The 27,783-nt window shown below is 37.7% G+C and overlaps 1 protein-coding gene and 1 non-coding gene across 3 annotated transcripts in view; one reads left to right on the plus strand and one right to left on the minus strand.

The window, feature by feature from the left end:
- Window positions 1-1,004: 1,004 nt before the first annotated feature.
- Window positions 1,005-1,077, minus strand: trnat-ugu (transfer RNA threonine (anticodon UGU)). The gene has a single exon. It is a non-coding gene; the product is annotated as a tRNA-Thr (tRNA).
- A 2,360-nt stretch (window positions 1,078-3,437) lies between these two features.
- The window catches only part of LOC107572128 (coiled-coil domain-containing protein 85C-B-like), a 48,947-nt gene continuing 24,601 nt past the window's right edge, over window positions 3,438-27,783 (plus strand). For both annotated transcript variants that reach the window (XM_016258541.1, XM_016258543.1), the window contains exon 1: window positions 3,438-4,691. In XM_016258541.1, the coding sequence (XP_016114027.1) occupies window positions 3,992-4,691 (700 nt within the window). In that variant the 5' untranslated portion in view covers window positions 3,438-3,991. The remainder of the gene's footprint in view (window positions 4,692-27,783) is intronic.

Raw genomic sequence — 27,783 nt, forward strand, 5'->3', positions numbered from 1 at the left:
CTTTTTCAACTTTAGTTAGTCTGTAATGTTGCTGTTTGAGCATAAAAAAGATCTGCAGAGTTACAAAGCTCAAAGTCCAATTCAAAAGGAGATATTTTATTTAACAGAAATCACTTTTCAAAAACTACAACGAACGACTCGTTTGGACTACAATGCATATTTTCCGGGATTTGTGATATCACAAATACCGACGAATGGGACAAGACCTGGTTGAGATGCACTAGAGAAGACAACGAGTGTTATCACTATGTCGGAGACACGCTGGCTTTCCCAAGGCAGACGAACTTAGAGTGGTTACAATCATCCAGGTTTCAATCAAAATTGATTTGATTTTGACGCAATATTTACACTGACGCTCGCAGGCGGCTATGGTAAGGGGCGTGACATTTCCCGACCAGGCGCCGAGTGCTGCCAATCACAACACACACTGACCCAGCTGACCAATCACCACACACACTGACCCAGCTGACCAATCACCACACACACTGGCCCATCTGACCAATCCCAACACACACTGACCCAGCTGACCAATCACCACACACACTGACCCAGCTGACCAATCACCACACACACTGACCCAGCTGACCAATCACCACACACACTGACCCAGCTGACCAATCACCACACACACTGACCCAGCTGACCAATCACCACACACACTGACCCAGCTGACCAATCACCACACACACTGACCCAGCTGACCAATCACCACACACACTGACCCAGCTGACCAATCACCACACACACTGACCCAGCTGACCAATCACAACCCATTTTGTATTTCAGAAGGCGGGCCTTCATTTGATGCAGGAACTATTCGAGCCGTTCATGCCAGACTGAGGAGAGAGGTGTTGTAATAGTGTAAAATATGCAGCCTAGTATGAGAGCCTGTTCTAGTACACCCCTAAAACAAAACCAAGACTTTGTAAAAGAGCATAATAGGACCCCTTTAAGTAAAAAGATAATATATTACGAACATGTCCGAAGAAAAGCAACCATCGTGCAGGCCCCAGCGAGGATCGAACTCGCGACCCCTGGTTTACAAGACCAGTGCTCTAACCACTGAGCTATGGAGCCAGCTGCGATAATCGTGCCGAAGAAAATGCTATTTCATACAAAGTTATTATATGACATAATATATGTTCACATATGATTTGTCTAGTAGTGTAAGCAAAACATTTTTAGCACTTTCTTTGACGTTGTGCGTTATGTGCCAAAAAGCATATGACGATTTACAACTAAAAAAATTAAATATAATAATTAATTGAGATCGAGATTAATTATTAAGGTATTCAAATAATAGGAAATATTTTATGCACCAGCTAACCTAAAATTAGTTTTTATGGATTGTTAGTCGATGTTTTCGTCGCCTATAAGTAATACCCGGATGGAATCTTTGTGTCCTCTAGAGGGCGCAGTTCATCAACAAACTTTTTTTTTTTATCATTAATTCAAGGTATTAATGTTTGACTACAAAACCACCACTGGATCTGCACCCCTTTACCTAAATTCATTACTTCAGACTTATGTGCCCTCTAGAAGCTTGTGTTCTGCAAGTGAACGGCGCTTTATTGTGCAATCCCAAAGAGGCACAAAATCCCTTTCACAGACTTTTAAATTAAATGTTCCCTCCTGGTGGAATGACCTGCCCAACTCAATCCGTGCAGCTGAGTCCTTAGCCATCTTCAAGAATCCTCTTCCATCTTTATTTGAACCTCTAGCTCAAGCACTCTCTATTCTAATAAAAAAAAAACTTGTCCCTTTTAGACTTGCACTCTATTCATTTACTAAAAACTTACACTAGCTTTTCTAATCTTTTTGTATTCTATTTGTTTTCTTTTTATTTATTATACAGTTAACAAAAGCAAAAAAGGCCTCTAACACTAGCTTGCTCAATTATTTCTCTATTCCATCTGTTTTCTTTTTCTTTTTTATATAATTCAAATAAAACTTGTGCTGTGTTAAGCTAACTGAGACTAGCACTTGCATATCATTGTCCTCATTTGTAAGCCGCTTTGGATAAAATGTACTAAATGACTAAATGTAATCGTGGTTTTAAATACATTTGAACAATTACTCAAAATGCCATGTTAAGGTCTCTCTGAAATTTAAACGTGGGACTATGCAGTGGCTAATGCGGTCCCGAAGAACCACAGTCCTGCAGAGTTTCACTCCAACCCTCCAAACACACCTGATCAAGCTGACCAAGGTGTAAGGGTTACTGGAAAGCTAGGTGAATTTTTATCAAGGTTGGATTCAAACTATTTGTTTGAAGCCATATTCTCGTTGATTGAAGTAAATGCTACATTTGCCAACATTTAATAATAAATATTGAATACATTATTGTTGTATACTTTTTCACAAAGCACATTTTGTGAGAAAATAGAAGCATGAGATTGAGCCAAGACATGTCTCTTAACATGTTAATACAAAATAATTCAGTGATGCAGTTCTTTTTTCAGTGATGCAAATCTACGGTTAATATTAAAGAAGTCAATTTAATTTAACAGTTTAATTTAATTTAAATTAAATTAATTTGTACTTTTTTTTCCCCTAGGTTAAAATAGTCTCAAATGTCCTGATTTTCCTGTCCTGATTTTTTTTTTTTTATTCATTCATTCATTCATTCATTTTTGTAGGTATGTTGCTAATGCCATATTTCTACTCTTGACAGACACTTTTATCCAAATTAACTTACATTGCATTTAAGTATATATATATATATATATATATATATATATATATATATATATATATATATATATATATATTATGTTTAATGTTTCCTGTGTTCCTGTGTAAATCTTAAGTAATTCTTACTTTCCCTGTTCTTGCAATATTCAAGTGTTCATGTCCCCGAGTAATATCTGCATCCACCGAAGTCTGAAGAGTACACAATATGCTAGTAGAGAGCAATCCATATGAGAGAGAGGTCTGGTGTGGAGGGGGGATCTGGAACTGACTTCTGTACAGTTTGTCACATCTCTTGATTATCTGTCTTCATGAACTGCCCTGAAATACAATTCAGTTAGCTAAAGGTCTAGGATTTTTCTTTCAATGTAAAATATCTCTGGTACCCATCTGCTCCTCTCTCACTTTACATTATAACCAAATATAGATCTTTAAAATGTGTGGTGTAATAACAGAGTAGTGCACTGAAGACTTACCAGGGTTTACACATTGCCTTCGCTTAAAAATACATACATACCGCATAAATAAATAAATAAATAACATTTCAAAAGTAACATTAAAAAATGTGAAAAGTAATTATAATGAAATTAAATAGAAATGAATAATTTAATCATAATTAAAATTATTATAGTCTATTATAGTCTACATTTTAAAAATAGAATTACAATCTGTTTGTGGGAATGTGGTGCTGTCTCTTTAAGAGGGCAGCTCCTGCCTTTTGCCTCTCATCTCTGAACCTGCTCCGATCCGCTCGGGTCATTTCACACACCCGTCTAAAGAAGGAGCCGAACCCGAGACCCTGAGCATCGACACGCGCGAGGAGCTCCACGGCAAACCCCTTCGGATCTGTCTCTGGAGCTTCCGATGCAGTGTAACGTGAATGCAGGCATGTCTTTAATGAAGGCGCCGTTTATGGTTGTTACTTTTTGAAATACAGCTCTTGAAACCTGTAAGATCACGCGTGTCTGAAGAAATGATTTTCTTGAGAAAAACATTTACAACGATGCTCGTGGATTTGTATGTCACGCATAGTTTAGGATATTTAAATACACGCATGATTGTGAAGTTATCGGTAAGTGAGGCGTTAATAAAGGTGAAGGTTTGAAAATTAATGTGTGTGGAATACGAGTCAGTTCATGCATAGTCTTCCATTATAAAGGATTCCTGTAATTATTTACATCATCTATTAATCTGGTTTTTAATGCGTTTTTACATTGCATTTTTTGGTGGGATTGGAACACAGCGCTATGTTAGATCTATGTTGAATATTTAACCCTGAGACTGTTCCTCTGTAAGCATCATGATGGCAAAACACTGTCCTAATGATGACCTGAGTAAGATCTCTGATGATGAACTGGTCAGATGGAGCAAAGAGGACTTGATCAAGAGACTGAGAAGGGCTGACAGTGAGAAGATGAACCGAATGCTGGAACATGGGAACATGATGAAGGACGTCAACCGCAGACTGCAGGTGCACCTCCATGAGATCCGTAATCTAAAGGAGATCAACCAGAAACTGCAAGACGATACCCAGGAGCTCAGGGAGCTCTGCTGCTTTCTCGATGATGATCGGCAGAAAGGTAAGAAGCTATCTCGGGAATGGCAGAGGTTTGGGAGGTATACGGCCAGCTCCGTGTGGAAGGAGGTGAGCACCTATCAGCAGAAACTCAAGGAGCTGGAAGGCAACCAGGAAAACGTCCTCCGGGAGAATGCAGAACTAAAGGAGATCATTCTCATGTTGGATGAAGATAGGAATGGCGCAGGATCTAGAAGCTCTATAGACAGCCAGTCTAGTCTGAGCAACCTGAATGGAGGTTCGAGCATTGTCAGAGATGTTGGCGATGGGAGCAGTACCTCCAGCGGTGGAAGTGCTGGCAGCCCAGACCATCATCATAATCACATACACAAGACTGTAGAAACCAAGACTGGCACCATACGGCGATCAATGGATGATCTCTCCGCTCCACATCATCACAGGAGCATTCCCAATGGACTCAATGGTGAGTATATGACCGTTTTTGCCGCCATTGTTGTTTTAAAAGAGACTGTGAAATCAAAATGGGAGTTTTGTGGCTTTTAAGGCCATTCGTATATTAGTACGCTCTTAAAAATCTGACGTTGAAGTCAAAAGTTTACATACACCTTGCAGAATCTGCAAAATTGTAATTATTTTACCAAAATAAGAGGGATCATACAAAATGCACGTTATTGTTTATTTAGTACTGACCTGAGTAAGATATTTCAGATAAAAGAAGGAAAGGAGGGTTGGGGGGTGAAAACTTTTGAAAAGAATGAAGATGTGTACATGTTTCTTATTTTGCCTAAATATCATATTTTTTCATTTAGTACTGCCCTTCAGAAGCTACTGAAGATACTTGCATGTTTCCCAGAAGACAAAATAAGTTTTCATTGTTGGAAAGGGTTCAAATACACGCAATGCTGGAAAACCAAATAATTTGTGGGACCTGAAGGGTTTTTCTAAAGAACAGTGGGTAGTTTAACTTCAGAACAAACAAGGAACTCATGAACAACTAATCATTCTGGTAACAACACAGTATTAAGAATCAAGGGGATGTAAACTTTTGAATGGGGTCATTTTTTATAAATTTAACTATTACAGTATTTTCTCTTGTGGACTATATGTAAACATCTTTTATGTGAAATGTCTTATTCAGGTCCGTACTAAATAAACAATAACATGCATTCTGTATAATTTTGGTCAAATAATTAACATTTTGCAGATTCTGCAAGGTGTATATAAACGTTTGACTTCAACTGTATCGGGGGTATACATATTTAAAGGGATAGTTCACCAATAGAAAAGAAAATATTTTGTTAATTTACTCACCCTCAAGATGTTGGTGACTTTTTTCTTCTTCAGTAAAACAGTAAAAAAGATTTTTAGCTGAACCCATGGTCCTTAATGATTCATAAAATCATCATTCAATGGCTGCCATCACTTTGAGAGTCAAAAAAAGCCATATTGGGCAACATAAAATTACTGGTTCAAATAACTGATTGACCAGTTCGAAACGTGGGTGTTTTATATGTCTAAAGCCTATAAAATGAATAGTCGTAATCAACTCTCATTTTAGACATACTGTGAGAAACCATAAAAACTTTAATTTCACCGCTTCATTCAAGTGTTTGGTTCAACTTCATGCATACTCGTACCAGCAGTTCATGAGTTAACTGGATCACATACACTTGTATTTTGGTCTAAAAGTGAGTTTTGAACTAAGTTTTGATTGAGTAACTTGTAGATCTGTGCTGCTCGAGCCGTGAATCGTTTCAGACGGTTCAGTCCGATTTGTTGAACTGGTTCATCCAATTTCTTAAAAAGAGCCAGTTCAAAAGAATTGATTCTTTTGTAAACCAAACCGGACTGTTTACTAGAGGCTATTGATTACAGGCAATAATGTTGTAAATAATGTTCATTTTCTTGCACAGACTGATCGTTTCGCTTCATAAGACCTCAATATAGTATCAGGAGCTGCAAGTATTAATTTTATATTGCCTAATACGCTTTTGTGACTTTTAAAGTGACGGTTGCCGTCGACGGGGAGTTTTTTTATGGCATTTTATTAATCACCAAGGATAATGGTTTCAGCTAAAAAAATGTTCTTACTGTTCTAATGAAAAGAAAAGTCATCTACATCTTGGATGATCTGAAGGTGAGTAAGCTAACAGCAAATTTTCTTTTTTGGGTGAAACCAAAAATACTGATTGCTGATCTTTCACTAATGGGCATGTGCAATTATTTTTCTTCAGTCAAATTCTATTTAGAATGAGTATGTCCCACATATTAAACAGCTGGAGTTCTCATAATCCGGTAAATGAAGTTACTCTTCTATTGGGTTATTGGGATTCCAACACATTCTAGTCTCAAGTAGAGATCATGTGAGTTAAATGTCTGTGAGTTGAAACATTATTTACAGTTTTAATTGGAAATATGTAAACAGAGAAAACTGAACTTGTCATGCTACTAATCATTAAAGGGGTGGTTCAGTGGGGTTTTTCTAGGCTTGATTGTGTTTATGGGGTGCAGTCTAACGTGTTAATGCTTAGTTTTTTTAAAAACGCATTATTTTTCACATAATTTACCTTTATTCCACACCACTCTGTCCCTTCTCTGAGAAACACGCTGATCATTTCCTTCTTTTATGAAGCCCCTCCCTCAGAAATAGGCGATGGGCTCTGATTGGTTAGCTAGTCCAGTGTGTTGTGATTGGCTAAACCGCTTCTAGTGCGCGTCTCCGCCCCTCACCTCAGCGGCATGTGCTTGTATTGTAAACAATGGCGTCGTTAATATCACTTATCAGTTTGAGCCCGATTGAGAAGCAAAGGATATTATTGAAGAGGATCGTGCAGAACCTGTGCAAGCAAGGCTTTTAATGGTAGGCCTATGTTTTTTGTTTGTTGTTGTCTAATACTTTTAGATACGCTGTTATTTGTAAATGTTACTGCTTATGTTAGCTTTTAATATACGGTTTTATCCTGATTAAAGCTTTAAAGGGGTCATATGATGCTGCTAAAAATAACATTATTTTGTGTATTAGGTGTAATGAAATGTGTTTATGCGGTTTAAAGTTAAAAAAACACATTATTTTCCACATACTGTACATTATTGTTAAGAGAAAGGAAAAATTGACATCGCATCATATGACCCCTTTAATACAGTGCGGCAACTGCACCACGTCCATGTTTAATGCTTCTCGTAGCTATGTGAAAATAAGTGTATAATTGTAACAGTTCATTGTTGGAACTGAGCTGAATGAGAGAGAGAGAGAGATGAAGAGCAGGGGGACGTGAGGAACAGTATTGAGAACCGCTGCTTTAGAACATTGATTTTGAAACTTGTGAATCCATTAGAATCGTTAGAAGACAGAATCACGATTCATATATGAATAGATTTTTACGTGCATCTCTAGTTTTCTCTTCCTCTTCTCTAAAGCAGCGCAGCATGGCCTCGCCCCCTTTGCTGCCTTTTCCCGAGGGCGGGGTTTATCTGGGTTTGTTACATCACGAACCCGGGAAGTAACTTCTTGTAGTCCCTACCAGCCATTTTTGTAGGCATTAAACTGCCAGAATTTTAAAAGATGACATCTCTGTTTGCATTGAACTTTCAGCTTCGTAACTTTGCAGATATTGTTTATGCTCAAACAGCAACATTACACACTAACTAACGTTAAAAAAGTGAAATCGCAATGAACCACCCCTTTAATATGTTTGAGATTGGAGGTTTAAGCCGTTTTAAAATGCTCCTGTGAAACTATAGTTAATAACACTTGCAACAGTGAAATGGAAGAATTAATTTCAAACAGCTATTTAACTAATACTAAGATTATAAGGGTAAATGACCCGAGCGTTTTAAGTTCTGTACGTAATATGAAACTAGAAGAGCAAACTTGCAAAGTAGCTTGGGTGAACTATGTACAAATATAAATGATTATACTAATTGTATATACTTAACAGGCAACAGTAAATGTAAGAGTTTAGGTCTTACAATATTACTGAAGATGTAGCTAATTACCCCAGTGCTAATTACCTAAATCACCTCAGATCAATAAAACAACAGTAGTGTAATGTGAGTGTGGCCTTGAGTGAAGGTCCCGTGTTAATTGCTTTTACAAGTAAATCGTGTGTATGGATTTTGGATTTGCTGATGGTCTTAGTTTTCTCGTGCCGTGGAAGGGCTCACAAAAAGAAATCAATGCGATCACACTATTCAAGCCCTAAAAACCCACATGAGCTGACTGTTTGATAACTGTAATGAAATGGCATGTTAAGCCTGGCTTTAGCTGCACTTCAGCAGCACTAGGATTTCAGATGAAAGGACAGTATTGTGCTGAACACAAGGTGTCCTGACTCTCAGTTCTGAAGTGGCAAGTGAAGATGCTTCATGATGGGCTGGCTAGCTTTTGTCTGCACAATTGCTTTTAATATATATGGCGATTGGCAATGGTTTGTAAGTACAGTATGACCTAACAGTGTTTAAAACTACAGCGATTGTTTGATAGTGTATCATTTTTAGGTCTCACAACTGCTGTCTTAGACTTATGAAGACTGTTAAGTCACATTTCACCCCAAAATCTAAATAATGTTTTGTTTTTTTTGTTGTTTTTTTATAACACATACATATATATTTTGCCTTATTTTATTAGTATTTATTTATTTATTGATATTATTGGGACTATTTCGATTTTTTGCATTGTGAAAATTAAGCAGATTCCTCAAAAAAAAATCACCACAATGACGACTATTAATAATAATAATAATAAAAAATGCTTTTGAAAGGTATTTATACTTGCTATTATTTATTCTGTTGCTCTTAAGACGGAGCGTAGCTATTAGGTTGTAAGCTCTCCACAATGTCTAGTTGTATAATATGAGTTTTAGTTTCAACGATCCAATTATAGCCTTCAAATTAGTGAGTAGAAGTTGTGAAATGCTGTGAATTTCATTTTATCCTATTAAGGTTGATTCTAAGGTCTTTTGCCTCACATAAAACATTAGCTTATTAAAGGTGGGGTAAATGATTTCTGGTAGCCAATGTTGACATTTCAAATCACCAAAACAAACACGCCCCTACCCCAAAAGGGTCTCACGCCTATTTTGATAGCTCCGCCCCACACATACGTACGCAACCGAGGCAACGATTAGTTCTGTGAAACAAAGCAAAATCAATGTTACACCATGTCTACAACGGACACGAGCGGCGCAACAAAATACTATAGAACTCATTATAATCAGTGGTGCTGTCTACATTATATGCGGCACGACACGACAAATCCCCGACAGAAAACTGCTGCTGCGTTCTATTTATGACGTATTGACAGAAAAAACCCTTCCGTTCCTTGAGTTCTCTCCAGCGCTGAAAAGCTGATACGATATTTACGCGGGTCCTACTTCTTGCCTTATCGTAAGCCTTCTTTTGTTCCGCAGACGTTTTCTGCTTTTTTTTTATCCGCCATCTCTATCTTTCTGTCGCTCGGCTCGGCTAATGTCCGTCCTGTGCACTGAGCACTCTCTCCTCCACATCATGAGTAGACACGCCCCTTACTGCTGATTGGCTACAAGTTTGTTTTGGTACTCGGCCCGACTCAGTTTTCTAAAGCGTTTTTGAAAAGAAATACATACCCCACCTTTAATGCAATTCAATCAGTCTACAGTTCAATGTTGCAACACAAAAATGTTTAGTACTATATAAGTTATATGTGCATAAACTGTAATGTTACTCCTTTACATTGCAGCTAGGCTAATTTGTAACTTATGCACATATTAATACAAAATTTGATGTAGAAACAATTTTCATTCAATTAACACTAGCACATTGAATTAAATGTACAATTGTATTTTCTTGTAAAAGATGATCCAATAATCTAAACCCAACCCAAAAAATGACAGAGTGCTAAAAAATAAGTAAATAAATAAATGAATTAATAGTTGAAACAATTAAATCAAGTTACAGCATTTTCTTGACAGGTTTGATCAGATTTCCACTCTGAAAAACTCTTCATGGCTTGTGCACAGAGCATGGTGGTCTACTTTGAGCTTGTCCGATCAATGAAATGAATTTTATCATGGTTAAATCCCCTGGGGTCAATGTGTGTGGCCTGGATTCAATATGTGGTGCAGTGTCATTTAATAAGAGAGTCCAAGTTGAGCGCATAGATGTTCGGAGTGTGTATCTTAATTCCACAGGGATTCCTCAGACCTGCTAACAGCCGTATAGGAAGCTGATAAGTGAGTGAAGTGGGACCTGTGGAGGTATTTGCTGACACATTGGCTAGTGGTAAGGCAAACAGAGAGTGGATGGGTTGGGGGAGAGTGTGTGTGTATGAGGTCCCCTGCTCTCTTTCCTCCTTAAGGGGTCTCATCAATCAGTCGAGCCGTTGGCCGTCCCAATGCACAGATGGTGCTGCGGTAATCATCAGAGACAGGTTCATATTTCATGGCAATATTCGATCCCAAGCTGTGTTGCACAACTGCTCACAACTCTATGGTTTCAAGAGTTGAAGCCTTTACACAGACAGGAAGTAGTTGCTAGCATATTTTAACACTGGTTTCTGTGGGCTACATATTTGAAATGATCTACAATTGTAATTCAGATTTTGAAAGTAAAACAAGATTGTGTGAAGCACTGTCCAACAAGTGTCCTGTTGATCATCAAGCACTTTTGTCTTTTTCCAAATAATAGAGTGCTCTGTTTTTAATTCCAAAATGCGGATGAGAATTGGCATTCTCTGGAATTTTAAAATAGTTTTTACATTTGCAGTGTGCAGTGACAAATAAAATAGGTCTATGGTTAACTTTCTGTTTTAAAACATTCCTACCTCAAATATGAATTTTGAAAACATTGTTTGGTTAAAAAAATATACTTTGCTAATAAGAACTACAAATGCCAAAGAAGTTTATGTATTTGACAAATCAAAGTTGCAGGAATTACATTTTTATAAAAAAAAAAAAAATCAGGAATTATTCATTTTGGACCACAAGGGAACATGTTTTAAGAAAGTAATTCAGACAATGTTAAGTTATTTGTTTATGTTTGTGTTCAACAGTCGTGAATTCCATATGCCTAACTCGCCTAAAATGCCTAAAATGTTACCATGGTAACTAGTGTTTCCATCAAAATGTCACAGTTATTGGAATTTCTGTTGCTCTTTCCCTAATTTCTGTTTATTGACTTAATTGAATTTAATTATTAATTTAATAGTAGTAGTTATTATGGGTTCAAGCACATAGTGCTGAAACCCTATTGTAGTTGTAAAGATTTTTATTCTTCTTACCTAAAACTGATCGTGCAGACCAAACAGTAAGGCCTAGAGAGCTGAAACTTGGTCAGATGGTAGTAGTATTGCTCGCTACTCAGATCCAAAGACTCGCCCCAATCAAACAAAAAATTCAGACATTTTTGGCAATAGCTCATAAACCATTTGTCATAGACTCAGGTGTCTTATATCTTTGGAATCCTTGGGTCAAACCAAACAAATGTTTCCGGCAGATTTTTTTTTTTGCTGGAAGTCCATTTTTTTCCGCCATTTTGGATTTTCTGAAAAATCTACTTTTTCAAACTCCTCATAGGCCGTGTGTCCGATTCACTCAAAACTTGACATGCATCATCTATATGCAATTTTGATTAGTGATTCACGCTTGCAACAGGATGCCAAAACGTTCGAAGTAGGCGGGGCCACTTTTACTAAAATGGCTGTAACTCTTGAATGGAATTCGATATTTTCGCCAAACTCAGAACGCATATGAATGAGCTCGATCTTTGGCCAAATTACAAAAATTGGGGGGTTTGACCTCTAGGTGGCGCTATAACAGGAAAAAGCATGAAAATGGTTGTAACTACTGTAATCACTATTTTTTCAAAAGTGATAAATCATTAAATAATATTTGTAGTGATTTTATTAATGATTTTTTTGGGTAATATCATCTTAAAATATCTTTAATTGCTCAAGGTTCTTAAAATGCTTGAACCCCGGTAATTGCTGCTTGCAGCTATATTTATTATTATTGTTTTATTGTTCCTAATTTTGGGTTGTTGTTTTTTTAATTCACTGTTATTGTAAATTATCTATTTCAGGTCATATCAATTAGATGAAAACACAGCAACTACAATTATTAGCAGTAAAGGGGAAACTATGGGTGATTTATACCCATATATTCCAATTTGAGCATGAAACAAAAAGACAGATCAAAGGTAGAAAATGGCAATGGGATGGGTGCACAGAGGGGGTATAATCTGACCAGTGGGGGTCCATCTGTTCTGAGACTCTAGGGAGATAAATGAAGACAGGCAATCTTGTTGCATCTAGCATGTAAGTTATTGTGTAACTTCTGAATGGATGTGGGAACCTGGATATCATTGACTAATGGGATTCCCATGATAACATAATCTTGGTCTCAAATTTGATTTCAGTTTAAAATTCTGCCAAATTAAACTTAAGCAGCAAATGTCTACATCTCGTAAATACCTGATGGCATCCTACAGCTTTAGAAATGCAATTAGGGCTGTACAAGTAATCAAAAACTAAATTCCTGGTGTGGCCTAACCCTAACCACAAAAGCATATCTAGGAAGCAACTTTAAATTATTTATCCAAATGTTAGTCATATTGCAATTCAAATCAGTTTTTTAAATGCAGTGCTAGAAGTAATTTGGCAGTTATCTGAGTTGATGTGTTATGACTGATACTTGGTTTATTCTGATAGATTAGGTTTAATCCTAGCATGTAGCATATGCCAGTAATGGCTGAGTTTAAGGATGCAGATTTTAAAGATGCCGTTTTTCACACAGATTTTTTAAAAAGTGCAAAAAAGTAATTGAAATTTTAAAGTCTACTTGGTTATTTTTCATAAAATAATCTCTTTTTTGTCTGTCTGTGGACGTATGTTCCTGAGATACCTCATGAGGGATGTTTCACCTTACATCAAGTGGGTTGTAAAATCACAGAACCCAGTGTAAGAATGAGGGCAGTGACCCAATGAGGGTCAAAATGAAGCTGTTAAACTTGCTCAGCCAGTTCTTTACAACTCAATCATTTGCCAAGCCCACAGAATGTATCTTAGTGTGATGACGCTGTATAACATTCATGGAATTTCAGATTCTAAACTTTAATTCGTTGACCAGATCATTTTCATCTTTTTATTCTTTTCTATTACTTTTAAAGCAGGGGTATCCAACCCTGTTCCTGGAAGGCCATGTTACTGCAGATTTTAGGTTTAACTGTAATTAAACACACTTGATCGAGCTAATCAAAGTCTTTAGGATCACTAGAAACTTCCAGCCAGATGTGTTGAAAGAATGTGGCCTACCAGGAACAAGATTGGACACCCCTTAAATATTTCTTAAGTTCAAATATTGCATTACCATATAACTTGAGAGAGTTCTTTAGTCAGGCTTGTTTCTATTATATTCTACAAGTTTAAAGGGTGTGCCACTCTGCTGACCAGCGTAGGAAGTGTTGCTCTTTTAAAACTGGTTTTTCTGGTATGCACAAGACGAATTAATCACAACATGGTATTCTTAAACAAAACTTCCTGTGTGCTGTCAGAGCATGTAGGACGTTAATGAATCCATGGCAGATTTAAAGGGCAAAGAAAATGCAACAAGAGACCATATTCTACACTTTATGTGTGGCTTGGCAACAGTGTCAGGTCTTGTCTGTCTTGGTTGTTTGGCCCAGGAGAGCAGGCATGAGATGGCACACAGAAACTCTGGCCGTCTGTCACGAAATCCCACATTCCTTCTTAAACAATAGTGAGTCCTTTCTCAACAACCTGAATAAAGGGACATGAGTAAGACTCACACATTGAACGCCACGTGAGATGATACAAATTGAGATAAGACAAGCGTATAGTTTGAATAACCATTGGTCTGCTCTCTCAGTCAATAGTATAGTATGTCTGTAAATGTTCTGTGGGAAACTTGTTAGCTTGAGTTGAGTCCAGTCCTTGAGTTGGCAACACTGAGCGCTGAGTTTTCAGATTTTATTTGTAGGTTTATAAAAAAAAATGAACAGAAGTGGTTTTATTACGCTTTTTTATTAGCAGTAGCACTTACAGCATGCTGTGCTTCAGCTGTTAAATCGTTGTCATTTGCTCACCCTGCTGTCCCAAATTTTTCTTTCCTCAGATGAACACAAACGAAGATTTGAAAAATAATTTCTGTTATCATCTCTGTGAGTTCATATAATGCAGAACGTTAATGTAATAACGTGTATGGTCCGCCAAAGTTGATGCTTCAAAAACCTGCGTCTGACAGTTGGAAGTAATGAATTATAGTTTAAAAAGTTTAAAATATTTGTGCTGTTCTCACACATATTTCTCTTCACAAGACATTGATTTATCAACTGGAGTAGGGATGTCATGAGGAGATTTTCACAGCGGTATAAACTTGTGACAAAAATGGATATTACTGATAACTGTTAATGTCACGATACCAAAAATCTAGTAGTTGGTCCCGACACCACTAAAAGTACACAATACTCAATACCAAGTCAATACCACGAGAAAAAATAACAATAGGCCTTAAACATGAACTCCTTTACAGTATTTTACAAAAACACAACATTAGTGGCACTTGGCCTTCAAAATAATAATACACACACACGCACGCACTTGCACCCACACCAATAATCTGAATGCAAGCATTAGTTTAAATTCACTGACATACTGGCAGGCTGAAGATATTTTTTAAAACCATTAACATAAACAACAATTATTTAAAGGGGTCATATGATGTTGCTAAAAAGAACATTATTTTGTGTATTTGGTGTAATGAAATGTGTTTAAGCGGTTTAAGGTTCAAAAAACACATTATTTTCCACACACTGTACATTATTGTTTCTTCTCTATGCCTCGCCTTTCTGAAACGCGTCGATTTTTACAAAGCTCATCGGTCTGAAAAGCAAGGTGTGCTCTGATTGGCCAGCTATCCAGTGCATTGTGATTGGCTGAATACCTCAAGCGTGTGACGGAAATGTTACGCCCCTTGCCATATTGTGATGCCCTGTCCGGCCAGAGCGACGAGACAAAAACATTAAAACCCATTATAAACAAAGCATTTGTTGCATTCAGGGGGGAGATAATTATGGATTATAATGACTTATACTGTCTTTTTACGTGTTGCGTTGCATCGTGCCGCGTAAACATAAAACCATGTCTGCATTTGTGATCAGAGAAATGACAAACAACAAGCGCTACTCTACACTGCTCAAAACTTGCGTTTGAATCATCTGTGGCAAATTCTTTAGATATAAAACAACGAAACACACAGCGGCTTCACGACATGGAGGCAGCAACAATACTACAGCGAGAATAAAAGTTATGCCTTCTTTCTTTGCGTGAACATTTGTGCGGCGTTATGCAAATCTTCCCACATCGTGACGTAGACATGTAGGGGCGTGTTAGAACGAGCCGTTTTAGGTAGTTGTGGTTGACAAGTTTTATAAAGAATATCTCTTTGGATTTGAGACTTTAGTCTTTGCAACTTTTCAGAGCTTGTAACACTTCAAAGAGAAAGGACAAATTTAAATCGCATCATATGACCCCTTTAAACCAGTAATATTAGCCAATAATCTTGAATGAATTAATGAATGATGCATTTATATAGCGCTTTATTGTGTATTGTTGTACACCCAAAGCGCTTTACAATCATGTGGGGGGGTCTCTCCTGAACCACCACCAGTGTGCAGCATGCACTTGGATGATGCGATGGCAGCCACAGGACAATGGCGCCAGTACACTCACCACACACCAGCTATAGGTGGAGAGGAGAGAAAGTCATAGAGCCAATTAAGTGGTTGGGGATTATTAGGAGGCCATGATTGACAAGGGCCAGGGGGGGCAATTTGGCCAGGACACCGGAGTTACACCCCTACTCTTTTACGAGCAGTGCCATGGGATTTTTAATGACCACAGAGAGTCAGGACCTCGGTTTAACGTCTCATCCGAAAGACGGTGCTTTTTGTCAGTATAGTGTCCCCGTCACTATACTGGGGCGTTAGGACCCCCGCAGACCATACGGTGAGCACCCCCTGCTGGCCTCACTAACACCTCTTCCAACAGCAACCTAGTTTTCCCAGGAGGTCTCCCATCCAGGTACTGACCAGGCTCAACCCTGCTACATTATCTTAATAATGATAATCCGTGGACAGATACACAACGAATGAACAAGCTGTAAGCTGTCAGTAACGTTGTGTGTGCGTGATCATGCGCAGCGCTCGTGCTTTCAGAGCTGCTCACTCTCATTTAAATCTCACACAATCATATTCATATATCTTCGCCATTTTCCACGTGTAGTTCTTCTGTGTGCTTGTAGGCATTTTTTCTTCTTCTTTACCCTTTGAGGGACCGACTGAAACACTTCCAGGCATATGCTCTGCCTGCCCCCGTCAGTTCCAGAAGAATTGCAGCCTCGCTAGTCGCTACCATCGGTACTTACGCTACTGAAGAAAAACAAGTACCGGCAGGATTTTATCATTTTTAAACTGACTTGGTACCGTAGTATCGGTTCTCGTAACATCCCTACTTGTAACACTGGGAATGGGTCTTTGGAAACTTGATCGAAATTTGCGATCTTGGTTTCACGTTTTACAAGAAAAGATAATTATCTGATGCACTTACACCTTTACACCTTTCACTTTCTAAGACTAAAACAAAAACCTTAATCCTTCTCTGGTTTTTAAAGGTCCTTGCACACTGAGTCCGAAATTTTCGTATGTGTTTTTTTTTTCATCCTTTCCTATCAAAATGCTTGCTACGGATGTGAAAACACAGAAAATCAAACATGGTCCACTGGGGGCAGTGTGTAAACGTGATTGACACAATGTGAGGTTTATTTATTTTTCAACGTGTAAAAGCTTTTGGACGAAAATTTCAGATTCAGTGTGCAATCTCCTTTACACCGACTAACTCAACAAAAATGCATGGTTTTTGCATGGTTTTTGAAGCATCAACTTTGAGGGACCCATCCACCTGCATTATATGAACTCACGTAGATGGAGCAGTTTTCTAAAAATCTTTGTGGTCATGTGAAAAAGTGAGAAAGAATAAGTCATACACATCTGGGACAGCATGAGAGTGAGTAAATGAGGAGACAAATTTCATTTGTGGATAGAGCAACCCCTGAAATGTTTAAAATAGTTAAACTTAAAAAAAAATGCATCTCAGGAGCCCTGAGTTCTGTTCCATTCTAGTTGTTTTTAAACACAAGAACATGTCTTCTTCTCATGTGACTGTCCCTAAAGAAACGTGTCTAATTGCAAGTCAGGTGAACCCAAAACCAGTCTTATAATTCTTATTTGGGGTTTCCTAAAGACCAACTAGCCATTCAGGCTACTCACCGTTTATGGATTGTGAAAATAGTTTTGCATATCCATGTTTTTTGCCACCTCCACAAGCAGTGTTTGTGACTGGAGCTTGCAGAGCCATTTGCAGCATTAATCTAGGCTTTGTCCAGGTGGGAATGCATTGATTATTCATTTATTTATTGCCGGCTAATGAAGTAATGAGGTGGCACATTGGCAGGGTACTAGCTGCTCCAAAGAACACAATCAGCAATCCTATTCTGTTGATGCAAACTGTGACCTTCGTATTGTGTCAGGCAAAACTTAACTAAAGTGTCCCCAATGTCATCACAGGCCAATTTGGAGGGAGATTTTCCTGTGAGCGTCAGCCGTTTCTGCAATCTGCCAGGAGAGGGTATTCTCTAAACAAATTCACACAGTGTGTCTCAGTCTTTCACCTTTAACATTTTGTCCCAGTGTCCCATATGTTATTCTGATGACTTTTGTGTGACTTTTTCCAAATTGTGGCGTGTAATTGCTCGGACATCTGTATTATTTTCTCAATGAAAAACTTTGTCTTCATTAACTTACCCTCGGGATTCATGAAATCGGTCATAAATATCCTGCTTTTGACTTCATTCTTTCGTCCCACGTACATAACGTAATTCCTACACAATGTTTATCACGTAAATATGGAGATAATAAAAATGAGATTGGAGGAATAACTTGAATGCTTTTGTGTTCTCTTGCAAAACTTTTGCATTCTCCTGAGAAAGTTTGTGTTTGCTTGTAAAACATTTGTGTTGGAAATAAGATGAGGTCTGAGGGGAAAACCATATTTCAGTGCTTTTGCAAGTGGACACACACAAAAGTGTTTTTGCGAGAGAATGTGAAATTGTTGAATTATAATTTTCCTCCAAATCTTATATTTTTCCATCACCATTCCATCTTTTCATGCAGCGCATGTCCCCTTAGGGCAGGGGTGTCCAAACTCGGTCCTGGAGGGCTGGTGTCCTGAAGAGTTTAGCTCCAACTTGCTTCAGCACACCTGCCTGGAAGTTTCTAGTATGCCTAGTAAGACCTTGATAAGCTGGTTCAGGTGTGTTTAATTGGGTTTGGAGCTTAACTCTGCAGGACACCAGCCCTCCAGGAGCAGGATTGGACACCCCTGCCTTGGGGGCTCCATACCTAAAGTCCCCAAAACAGATCTTCATATTTCCTCTTGTTTTTGAATAATTGGGGACTGCCTTTTCATTGCTATAAAGAAGTGGACCATCTCGAAGCCTGAATGCACTTGACATTTCTGCATGCAAAAGGAAAACCTTCTGAGCTGGGTTAAAATGCCTGTCCTGTAGACTTTTACTCCTGATGGGGCTTATACCTTTTCTTTCACACCATTTGGTTGGGACTCTAATGTCTCAGTCCTCATGTGAGGACAGGATTGGAGGAGTGTGTGTCCTCACCAGTTCAACAGCGGTCTTATTTTAGCAAATCATGGGATCTGGAAATTTGCAGCGCTTTCTGCAGAATTGTGGAACCGCTGAATTGGTTTTGGTTTTTTAAACCAAATGGTTTTTTAGGGTTTCTTCCTTAAAATATGACCTTTCCTTAATGCTTAAGCATCCTGCTTAGAAACCGGCCAAGCCACTGTTTATAGTTTGGAAAATGTATAAATTGCTTTTCATCAAATTTTCTTGACCACTGTCATGCTGTGGTTTATCCTGAATTCTTCCCCAGCAGTCTGAAGAGCTTATCTAAAAGCCAAGTGGTTTTACAAAGTGTATTCATGAAAGAACAGTATCTCTGATTATGCTCTTAAGCTATCCTAAACACACTGCACGACTTTCAGCTGTCCCTGACGAAAGATTGGCATCGTGAAACGATCGGGGCAATTTCAGTGATCGTGGCTCCTAATCGGTGGTCCTGTGTCGTACAGTGAGAGAGGTTCAAAGATGGCATTGTCACGATCTTCGACCAAAGATAGCCTACGATACAGCATGATCATCGCACAGTGTGTTAGCTGCTACGATTAACGTTTACTAACCAACCAATAAAAATGCGACATGAAATCAACGCGATGTGGCACTAAAACATAAAACTGCTTACCTCAAGCTCTTATGCCTTCCTCTTTCGCTGCTTCCACTTTTTTCAGCACACATTAAAAAAATACAACTGCTAAAGTGTGATTTATCATGCTCTTTTTGTTTACTACTAGCGCATGCTGATGACGTTTTATTATTCTATAGGAACGTGCGTCGTAGTGTACGAGTCGACAGGTGTCATCATCGTACGTCTACACACGTCGTACCCAAGTTTATTAGATCCATGTCGCACAGTGTGACATGCAGTGATCTTATAGGATTGCTAAAATCATGCAGTGTGTTTTGGCCTTTACACTGCTTCTGCTCTTAGGTTTTTAGCCATGCAGCAACATTCCAGGAGCATTCCACACTTAAGGAGCTGTGAGACAGACAGACCTTTATAAATAAATTAAAGAGAAGATATATAAATCTATCCTTTTTTGTCTTGCAAGGAACATCCATATCAGATTAGATTAAACTGTTTATTATCAGCTATTAACTCAATAAGTTGATTCTGTCCTCTTTGCAGTAAGGTTCAGTTAAATCTCAGAAAAAAATGATACTATGACAAGTATTTTCAGTTCACATGAGGTGAATCCTCATCTCTATTTTCTAGGGCTTGCTTGTTATGTTTTTGATGAACTTGGACAATTTATATGTAATACTTGTATCAAATATTTTAACCTTCTACTATTGCAGGATTTTATTTTATTTTATTATTTTTTGTGAAAACCTTTTTACCTAAACTTAACTGAGACACAACATGAAATAGTTTTCTGCTAGTAAAATCACTTTACATAAGCATTTAAAATGAACTAGTGAATACAAAAAGGTGAAGGGAAAAAAAGATTTAACTTATACGAAATGGCGACCGACCTGTCAGAGGACCAAAGATATAGGCCTATGCTTTCTCTTATATTTTGAGATTTTAACCTAAAATTTGCTGTTAATTTTAAATAAGACAATAGAAATGTTGTACCAACTGTACATTTAATTAATGCTTTGAATAAAATGTAAAGTGAAAACAACAAAAAAGTTTACTTTTATTATATATCTAATATATGTGTGCAAAATAGGGTGAAGTAAAAAAAAAAATCTGCAATCAAGTAATCAGAAGTCTGTTTTTTCAAACAGCTTTAATCAAGTAGCTTACAAACCAGAGAAAGATCTGAGCAGATTAAGCTCTAGATGCATTTCTGGAATAAAGAGAAACCCTCCAGCATCAGTCTCCTGTTGCTAGGATACCATTTTTTTGTGTTTTTGGAGTGTGCGCTATCCTCTCCTGTGGTATTGTCACTTTGCTATTTTTTAACTTCAAAGGAGATCAAGGCTCGTTTAAAAAAATGCCATCAGTCCCTCGTTCACCAGCGAATGAATAGAACAACAGTTGTCTCTCAAACAAAAGTACATTTCTTGCTAGAAACAAGCCTGAAAACAACACTGCAGCACATGTCAGATGTCTTTTCGCAGAAACTGTCCTTACACCAGGGACACTGTCCCTGCTGTTCTGAATACTTGGGATGAGGATGTTACGTAACCCACACTAATTGGGAAAAATCGTGAATCCGGTGGAAGATATCACCACTGGTTAAGCTTTGAGTTTTGAGGGGGTTTTTTCACCACAGATGTGTCAGTCAGGGCTCTGCAAAAACTGCACTAAAGCCATTTCCATCAGATGAAGCCAGAGCTTGCCTGAGGTCTCTGCATTGCGGTTTCATCTCTGGCTCCATCAGCGCCCAGTGGGACCAGTGAACTCTCGGTGGTCAGAGATTATACAGGACACTGGTTCAGTGGTAGGTACTGAGATGGGCGAGAATGCATTTGAATATGACCTCAGGTTTCTGCGGGAACTCACAGACAGGTCTTGAAATGTCACATGAATCTGATGTAGGGAAGAGCACACTTCTGCTATCCCACAAGGAGACCGCAGTAGTCATACTATTGCATGCACATGCACTTTTATGTTCCGATAGACCTTCAGCCCTTATGGAAAGACATGGCTTGGAGAGCGAAGCTGGCATGGCTGTGGTTCATTAGCATGTTGAAGTAATGTTTTTCCAGGGTCAGTTGCATAATATGCGGGAAGATAATAACAAGAAGCCCTGACCATAGAAGCATAAACATAGGCGCCGTTAAATATGCCCAAGCCAAGGCCATATAGGTTTATGATTGTTTTGTAATATAGACTTTAATACTTCATTGTAGAAAAATGTTTATGACTTCGAATTCTTTGAAAAGATTGCGGATTGTGTAAAAGACACAAATAAAACTAAATTGACATAGGCCAGCATGAAATCAGCACTTCATCAAAACGGATCTGTAGTTTTTGCTTTCAGTAAAACAAATGTAGTGGACAGGCAGGTGATTTCTTGAGTTTACATAATTGAGGTTTCATATCACAATGTACAACAAAAGGCAATGTCTGGTTGTTCAGATCTTACGTGGTATGCTAGATATGCTGGGATATCATGCAGACTGATTAAGGCCCAATCCAATTCTATTTTATACCCCTCCGCCTACCCCTTCCCCTTGTCCCTTGAGTGTCAAGGGGTAGGAGTGAAAATATTCCCCTAAGAATTGGGACACCACTACTATGCCGTCACACATCATCATAGGTCGTCTAGCTCCTACAATACACACACTTATACTAGTGTGCCTTAGAGCCTTTAATTACCGTTCTATATTAATGCGCTGCTTACTGAGTTGATTCTGTCCTCTTTGCAGTAAGGTTCAGTTAAATCTCAGAAAAAAATGATACTATGACAAGTATATTCCTCATCTCTATTTTCTAGGGCTTGCTTGTTATGTTTTTGATGAACTTGGACAATTTATATGTAATACTTGTATCAAATATTTTAACCTTCTACTATTGCAGGATTTTATTTAATTTTATTATTTTTTGTGAAAACCTTTTTACCTAAACTTAACTGAGACACAACATGAAATAGTTTTCTGCTAGTAAAATCACTTTACATAAGCATTTAAAATGAACTAGTGAATACAAAAAGGTGAAGGGAAAAAAAGATTTAACTTATACGAAATGGGTGTCAAGGGGTAGGAGTGAAAATATTCCCCTAAGAATTGGGACACCACTACTATGCCGTCACACATCATCATAGGTCGTCTAGCTCCTACAATACACACACTTATACTAGTGTGCCTTAGAGCCTTTAATTACCGTTCTATATTAATGCGCTGCTTACTGACACACACACACACACACACACACATATATATATCGTAGATCGCGCACCTCACACATCCAGGAGTGTGAGCTGACTTCATCGCTCTCTCTCTCTCGAATTGGCAATATTTGAGAAAAGGGTTTAGCGATTTCTAATTATTGGGGGGACTAGCCCCCCTCAATGTCTACGGTGGTTATCGCCCTGATCAGACATGAAAATATGTTGACACTATCGTGCAGTCTGTAATGATATGACGTTAGTTAGCAAATATTAGCGATTTTTTGCAAACATTTCTTTGAGTAACATGACCGTAAATATGAACTCACGATTGAATGTAACATAAAACAAATGATTACTTTTGTTCAAATCTTTATTAATGCCAAAAATGCTTACATTTATGTGTCTTTTTGTTCGCTCGGGCAGCCATGTTGCCCCTGAAGCCGGTTTACGCTGAGATAATTCATACCCCTTCGTTTGAAGTGTGGTCCCGAAAAATCTTTGTTTGAAGGGCTGTCTGGCCCTTCCCCTTCCCCTACCCCTCCAACCAAAAGAGAATATAGACACCCCTACCCCTTCACGTGAACGTGCGAAAAGTAGGGGTAGGGGAAAGGGGAAAGGGGAAAGGGGAAGGGCTAAGGGGTAGAATTAGGATTGGGCAACGGAGGAGTTGACATATGCCTAGTTGGTTTTCAGCAGTTGAAAACGGAATATTTATATAGCGTATGTTATGATTATGATTATGTTTATTCACACTTGAATGAGGTGGGTGGAGATCATCACAATGCTTCACATGGTCATTTTTGAGGACTCAACAGAAAATACTGTCTGAACTAATGTGATTTAAAATTTAATTGCTTAAAATTTAATTTAATAATGAATTTAATTTGAAGCCATACAATAATTTTGTGAGGAATAGACCAACATTTATTTTCATATTGCAATACTGGTAATGGAAGAGATTTTCACATATTTTATTTTTATAATTTATGCATTTAGCAGACGATTTTATCCAAAGTGACTTACAGTGAATATGTATATTATATATAGTATATTTAATAGTAGACAAATCCCACATTGTCAATAATCTCTTTGTACATAATGAAAATATGTTCAATTGATTTTAATGGAGACAACATTTGTGCTAATCTACCAAAAAAATTCAAATTAAATGCACGATTTCCAGTAAATATCCCATGAGCAAACTCCCTGTCACCTCAAACGCTAAGATCATGGTTCATGGCTCATGGCTCATATGGATTCTGTGGGTCTTCATTGTTTGACCATTTTATTATCAGCATTTGATATTTAGTTATCTAAAAGTATGATTTAAGTATGCACAAGCATCCACGTATTTTATGACCACGGCATTGTACACCTTCCAGCCTTACAATCTTCTAATGAGCTGCTAGTCTTCTAGCTTGTACTCTCAGTAGCAGTTCCTCTGCAAAATATGAATTATTTACTTTTCTACTTTTCCATTTGTGAAAGTTTTTTCTTTCTTTCTCTAAATATCTTTCATATACCACACTGCCAAGTGATATGAGAACAGCGGTAGAACTTGAATATTCCCCAGTTGCCTTGTTAACGTTCTTGTGAAACATCGTCTGTCCACTGCAAGCACCATACATTATAAATAGCACTTATAACTGTTATATGAAAACACAGTAGACACCAAAATGCTCTGAATTGTTTTGACTAAGAACAAGACTTTAAAAAAGGCATATTTGTACAGGTTCACACATGTTGTTCTGACACCTTCATGTCAAATTCCTGTGAGCTGTTGAGAAGTCAATTCAGTCTCATGTTTCTCTTTTTTTCCCCCTGAGACTATTGGCATCTGCTTAGGCTGAGAAAGGGAAAAGTCGCATTCTTAATTTAAGCAGAGATTTAGAAATATAGTCTAAACCTGAATGATGTTGAGACTAGGATTAGTCAGTGTCAATGAATTCTATTCTTATGAAGTGTATTCATCTATTTTCATGTATAGAAAAAGAAGACAACGGAGGTGTTGACATATGCCTAGTTGGTTTTCAGCAGTTGAAAACTGAATATTTATATAGCGTATGTTATGATTATGATTATGTTTATTCACACTTGAATGAGGTGGGTGGAGATCATCACAATGCTTCACATGGTCATTTTTGAGGACTCAACAGAAAATACTGTCTGACCTAATGTGATTTAAAATTTAATTGCTTAAAATTTAATTTAATAATGAATTTAATTTGAAGCCATACAATAATTTTGTGAGGAATAGACCAACATTTATTTTCATATTGCAATACTGGTAATGGAAGAGATTTTCACATATTTTATTTTTATAATTTATGCATTTAGCAGACGATTTTATCCAAAGTGACTTACAGTGCATACCAGTATATGTATATTATATATAGTATATTTAATAGTAGACAAATCCCACATTGTCAATAATCTCTTTGTACATAATGAAAATATGTTCAATTGATTTTAATGGAGACAACATTTGTGCTAATCTACCAAAAAAATTCAAATTAAATGCACGATTTCCAGTAAATATCCCATGAGCAAACTCCCTGTCACCTCAAACGCTAAGATCATGGTTCATGGCTCATGGCTCATGGCTCATATGGATTCTGTGGGTCTTTTTGACTTGCTGCATTGCGTCCACATTGTAAAATATTTAGCTTTTTCTCCAGCGACCTCTGTAATGTTAGTGGTTCGTGGCGGAGAAGTAGAAATTTGTACTTGCCCAGAAACAACACAGATAATTGAAGTTCATGTCTTCCTAGATAAACACATTGGCGTCTTGGGTTACATAAGGATTCCTCTAGCCAGTAGTGAGATCACACCATTCACCCGGCTTAGAGGATGCACTGAAATTCTGAGGCTTGTTGTGTCAATTGCTTAAAATTTAATTTAATAATGAATTTAATTTGAAGCCATACAATAATTTTGTGAGGAATAGACCAACATTTATTTTCATATTGCAATACTGGTAATGGAAGAGATTTTCACATATTTTATTTTTATAATTTATGCATTTAGCAGACGATTTTATCCAAAGTGACTTACAGTGAATATGTATATTATATATAGTATATTTAATAGTAGACAAATCCCACATTGTCAATAATCTCTTTGTACATAATGAAAATATGTTCAATTGATTTTAATGGAGACAACATTTGTGCTAATCTACCAAAAAAATTCAAATTAAATGCACGATTTCCAGTAAATATCCCATGAGCAAACTCCCTGTCACCTCAAACGCTAAGATCATGGTTCATGGCTCATGGCTCATATGGATTCTGTGGGTCTTTTTGACTTGCTGCATTGCGTCCACATTGTAAAATATTTAGCTTTTTCTCCAGCGACCTCTGTAATGTTAGTGGTTCGTGGCGGAGAAGTAGAAATTTGTACTTGCCCAGAAACAACACAGATAATTGAAGTTCATGTCTTCCTAGATAAACACATTGGCGTCTTGGGTTACATAAGGATTCCTCTAGCCAGTAGTGAGATCACACCATTCACCCGGCTTAGAGGATGCACTGAAATTCTGAGGCTTGTTGTGTCAGCGTTACTTAAAACTGTGTGGAGTCCGCTAGAATTGTACCACAGGCGCTCTGCCTGCCACCTACCAGCTTAAATACTCCAGCCTGCCCTGTGTGCAAGGCAAGTCTACACGTGATCTACATGTGAGCATAATGGATAGGCAGGTGATTCATTTTTTTTTTTTTTTTTTAATGCAGAGTTTCATAAATACCATGTTCAATGAATGACAGTGTCTGGTAGGTCAGACCTTAGTCATCCAGGCTGATTCATCATCCAATATTTAGCTATTTTGAGGTTATTAATCCCATCACATTCTGAAATTCATGTGAATTCTCCAATTAAATGTCTAATTAAACTGAACATATTATGCTGATGACTTAAATTATGTAAATTGATGTATTAAATTTGATAATTCCACTATAAAAGCATGCCAAAATTATCCTGGTTATTATTACAGTTATTACAGTTACTACTACTACTAAAAAATATTAATCACCACTGTCAAGAAATGAAACCAAATGACTGATTGACCCCATAGATCCCATATTAGTTTATACAGTGGTAACAATAATTGTGTCAAATTATATATCTAAGGTAGTTTGGCTGCCGATATCAAAATGCATACACTTGTTTCATGTAATCTGAATGGAGAGGAGTCTCTTAGCGTTTGTTGATCTTGGCATCTAGTAGTAAATTAAATATTTATTGGACATTTGTAGTTGCTGTGATGGGCTCAGCTGTGCCTCTGAAGGCCATCTGATAACGTGATGTGTCTTCTGTCCCCGAGGATATGTTGTTGCACCTCTTGCTGTGGTCTCATGTGACCAACACTTTCATGGAGCTAGAAGGCCTGAGGGATAGTGGGATAAAGGTTGGATCTTATTTTATGTTTCTAACCACTATGTTGTTGGAAGACAGTTTGATTATGGACTTTGGGAAACGTCTAATGACAAAGTCTTCAAGTTCCACAAGGTCAACCATTCAAAAGATGCTGAAGCATCATGGAAATCATGAATGTGTGAGGAATGCACAGTGCAACAGTAAATGTTTTAAATTCCCTAATCAAACACACCTGATTCAGCTCATCAGCTTATCAGTTGATGCTCCTGTGATCTACTATGGTTATGTGAGATATAGAGACACCCTAAATGTGATCAGGTTTGGGAAGCACTATTCATTTTAAATAGTGCAAAAAAAAAAAAAAAAAATTGAGACCAGCTAAACAACCAAACCAAACTCTGGCATCAAACTGACTCTGGTCCTTGTAAAATGAGAGGGCCCTATCATACACCTGGTGCAATGCAAAGCGTTTTTTGCTAGTTTCAGCCCAACGCAGTTATCATTTTCACGTCCTGTGCCACGTTATTTAAATAGTGAATGCAACGTTTTTGTATTCGAGTGTTTTTTTGTTTTGTTTTTTTTAGACGAATATTCGAAATTCCGATTTTTTTTTTTTTTACAGCCCTAATTTACGCCCATTTGTGCGCCTATATGG

This window comes from Sinocyclocheilus grahami, unplaced genomic scaffold (genome assembly GCF_001515645.1).
Source record: "Sinocyclocheilus grahami isolate Dianchi unplaced genomic scaffold, SAMN03320097.WGS_v1.1 scaffold1703.1, whole genome shotgun sequence".
Classification (NCBI taxonomy): Eukaryota; Metazoa; Chordata; class Actinopteri; order Cypriniformes; family Cyprinidae; genus Sinocyclocheilus; species Sinocyclocheilus grahami.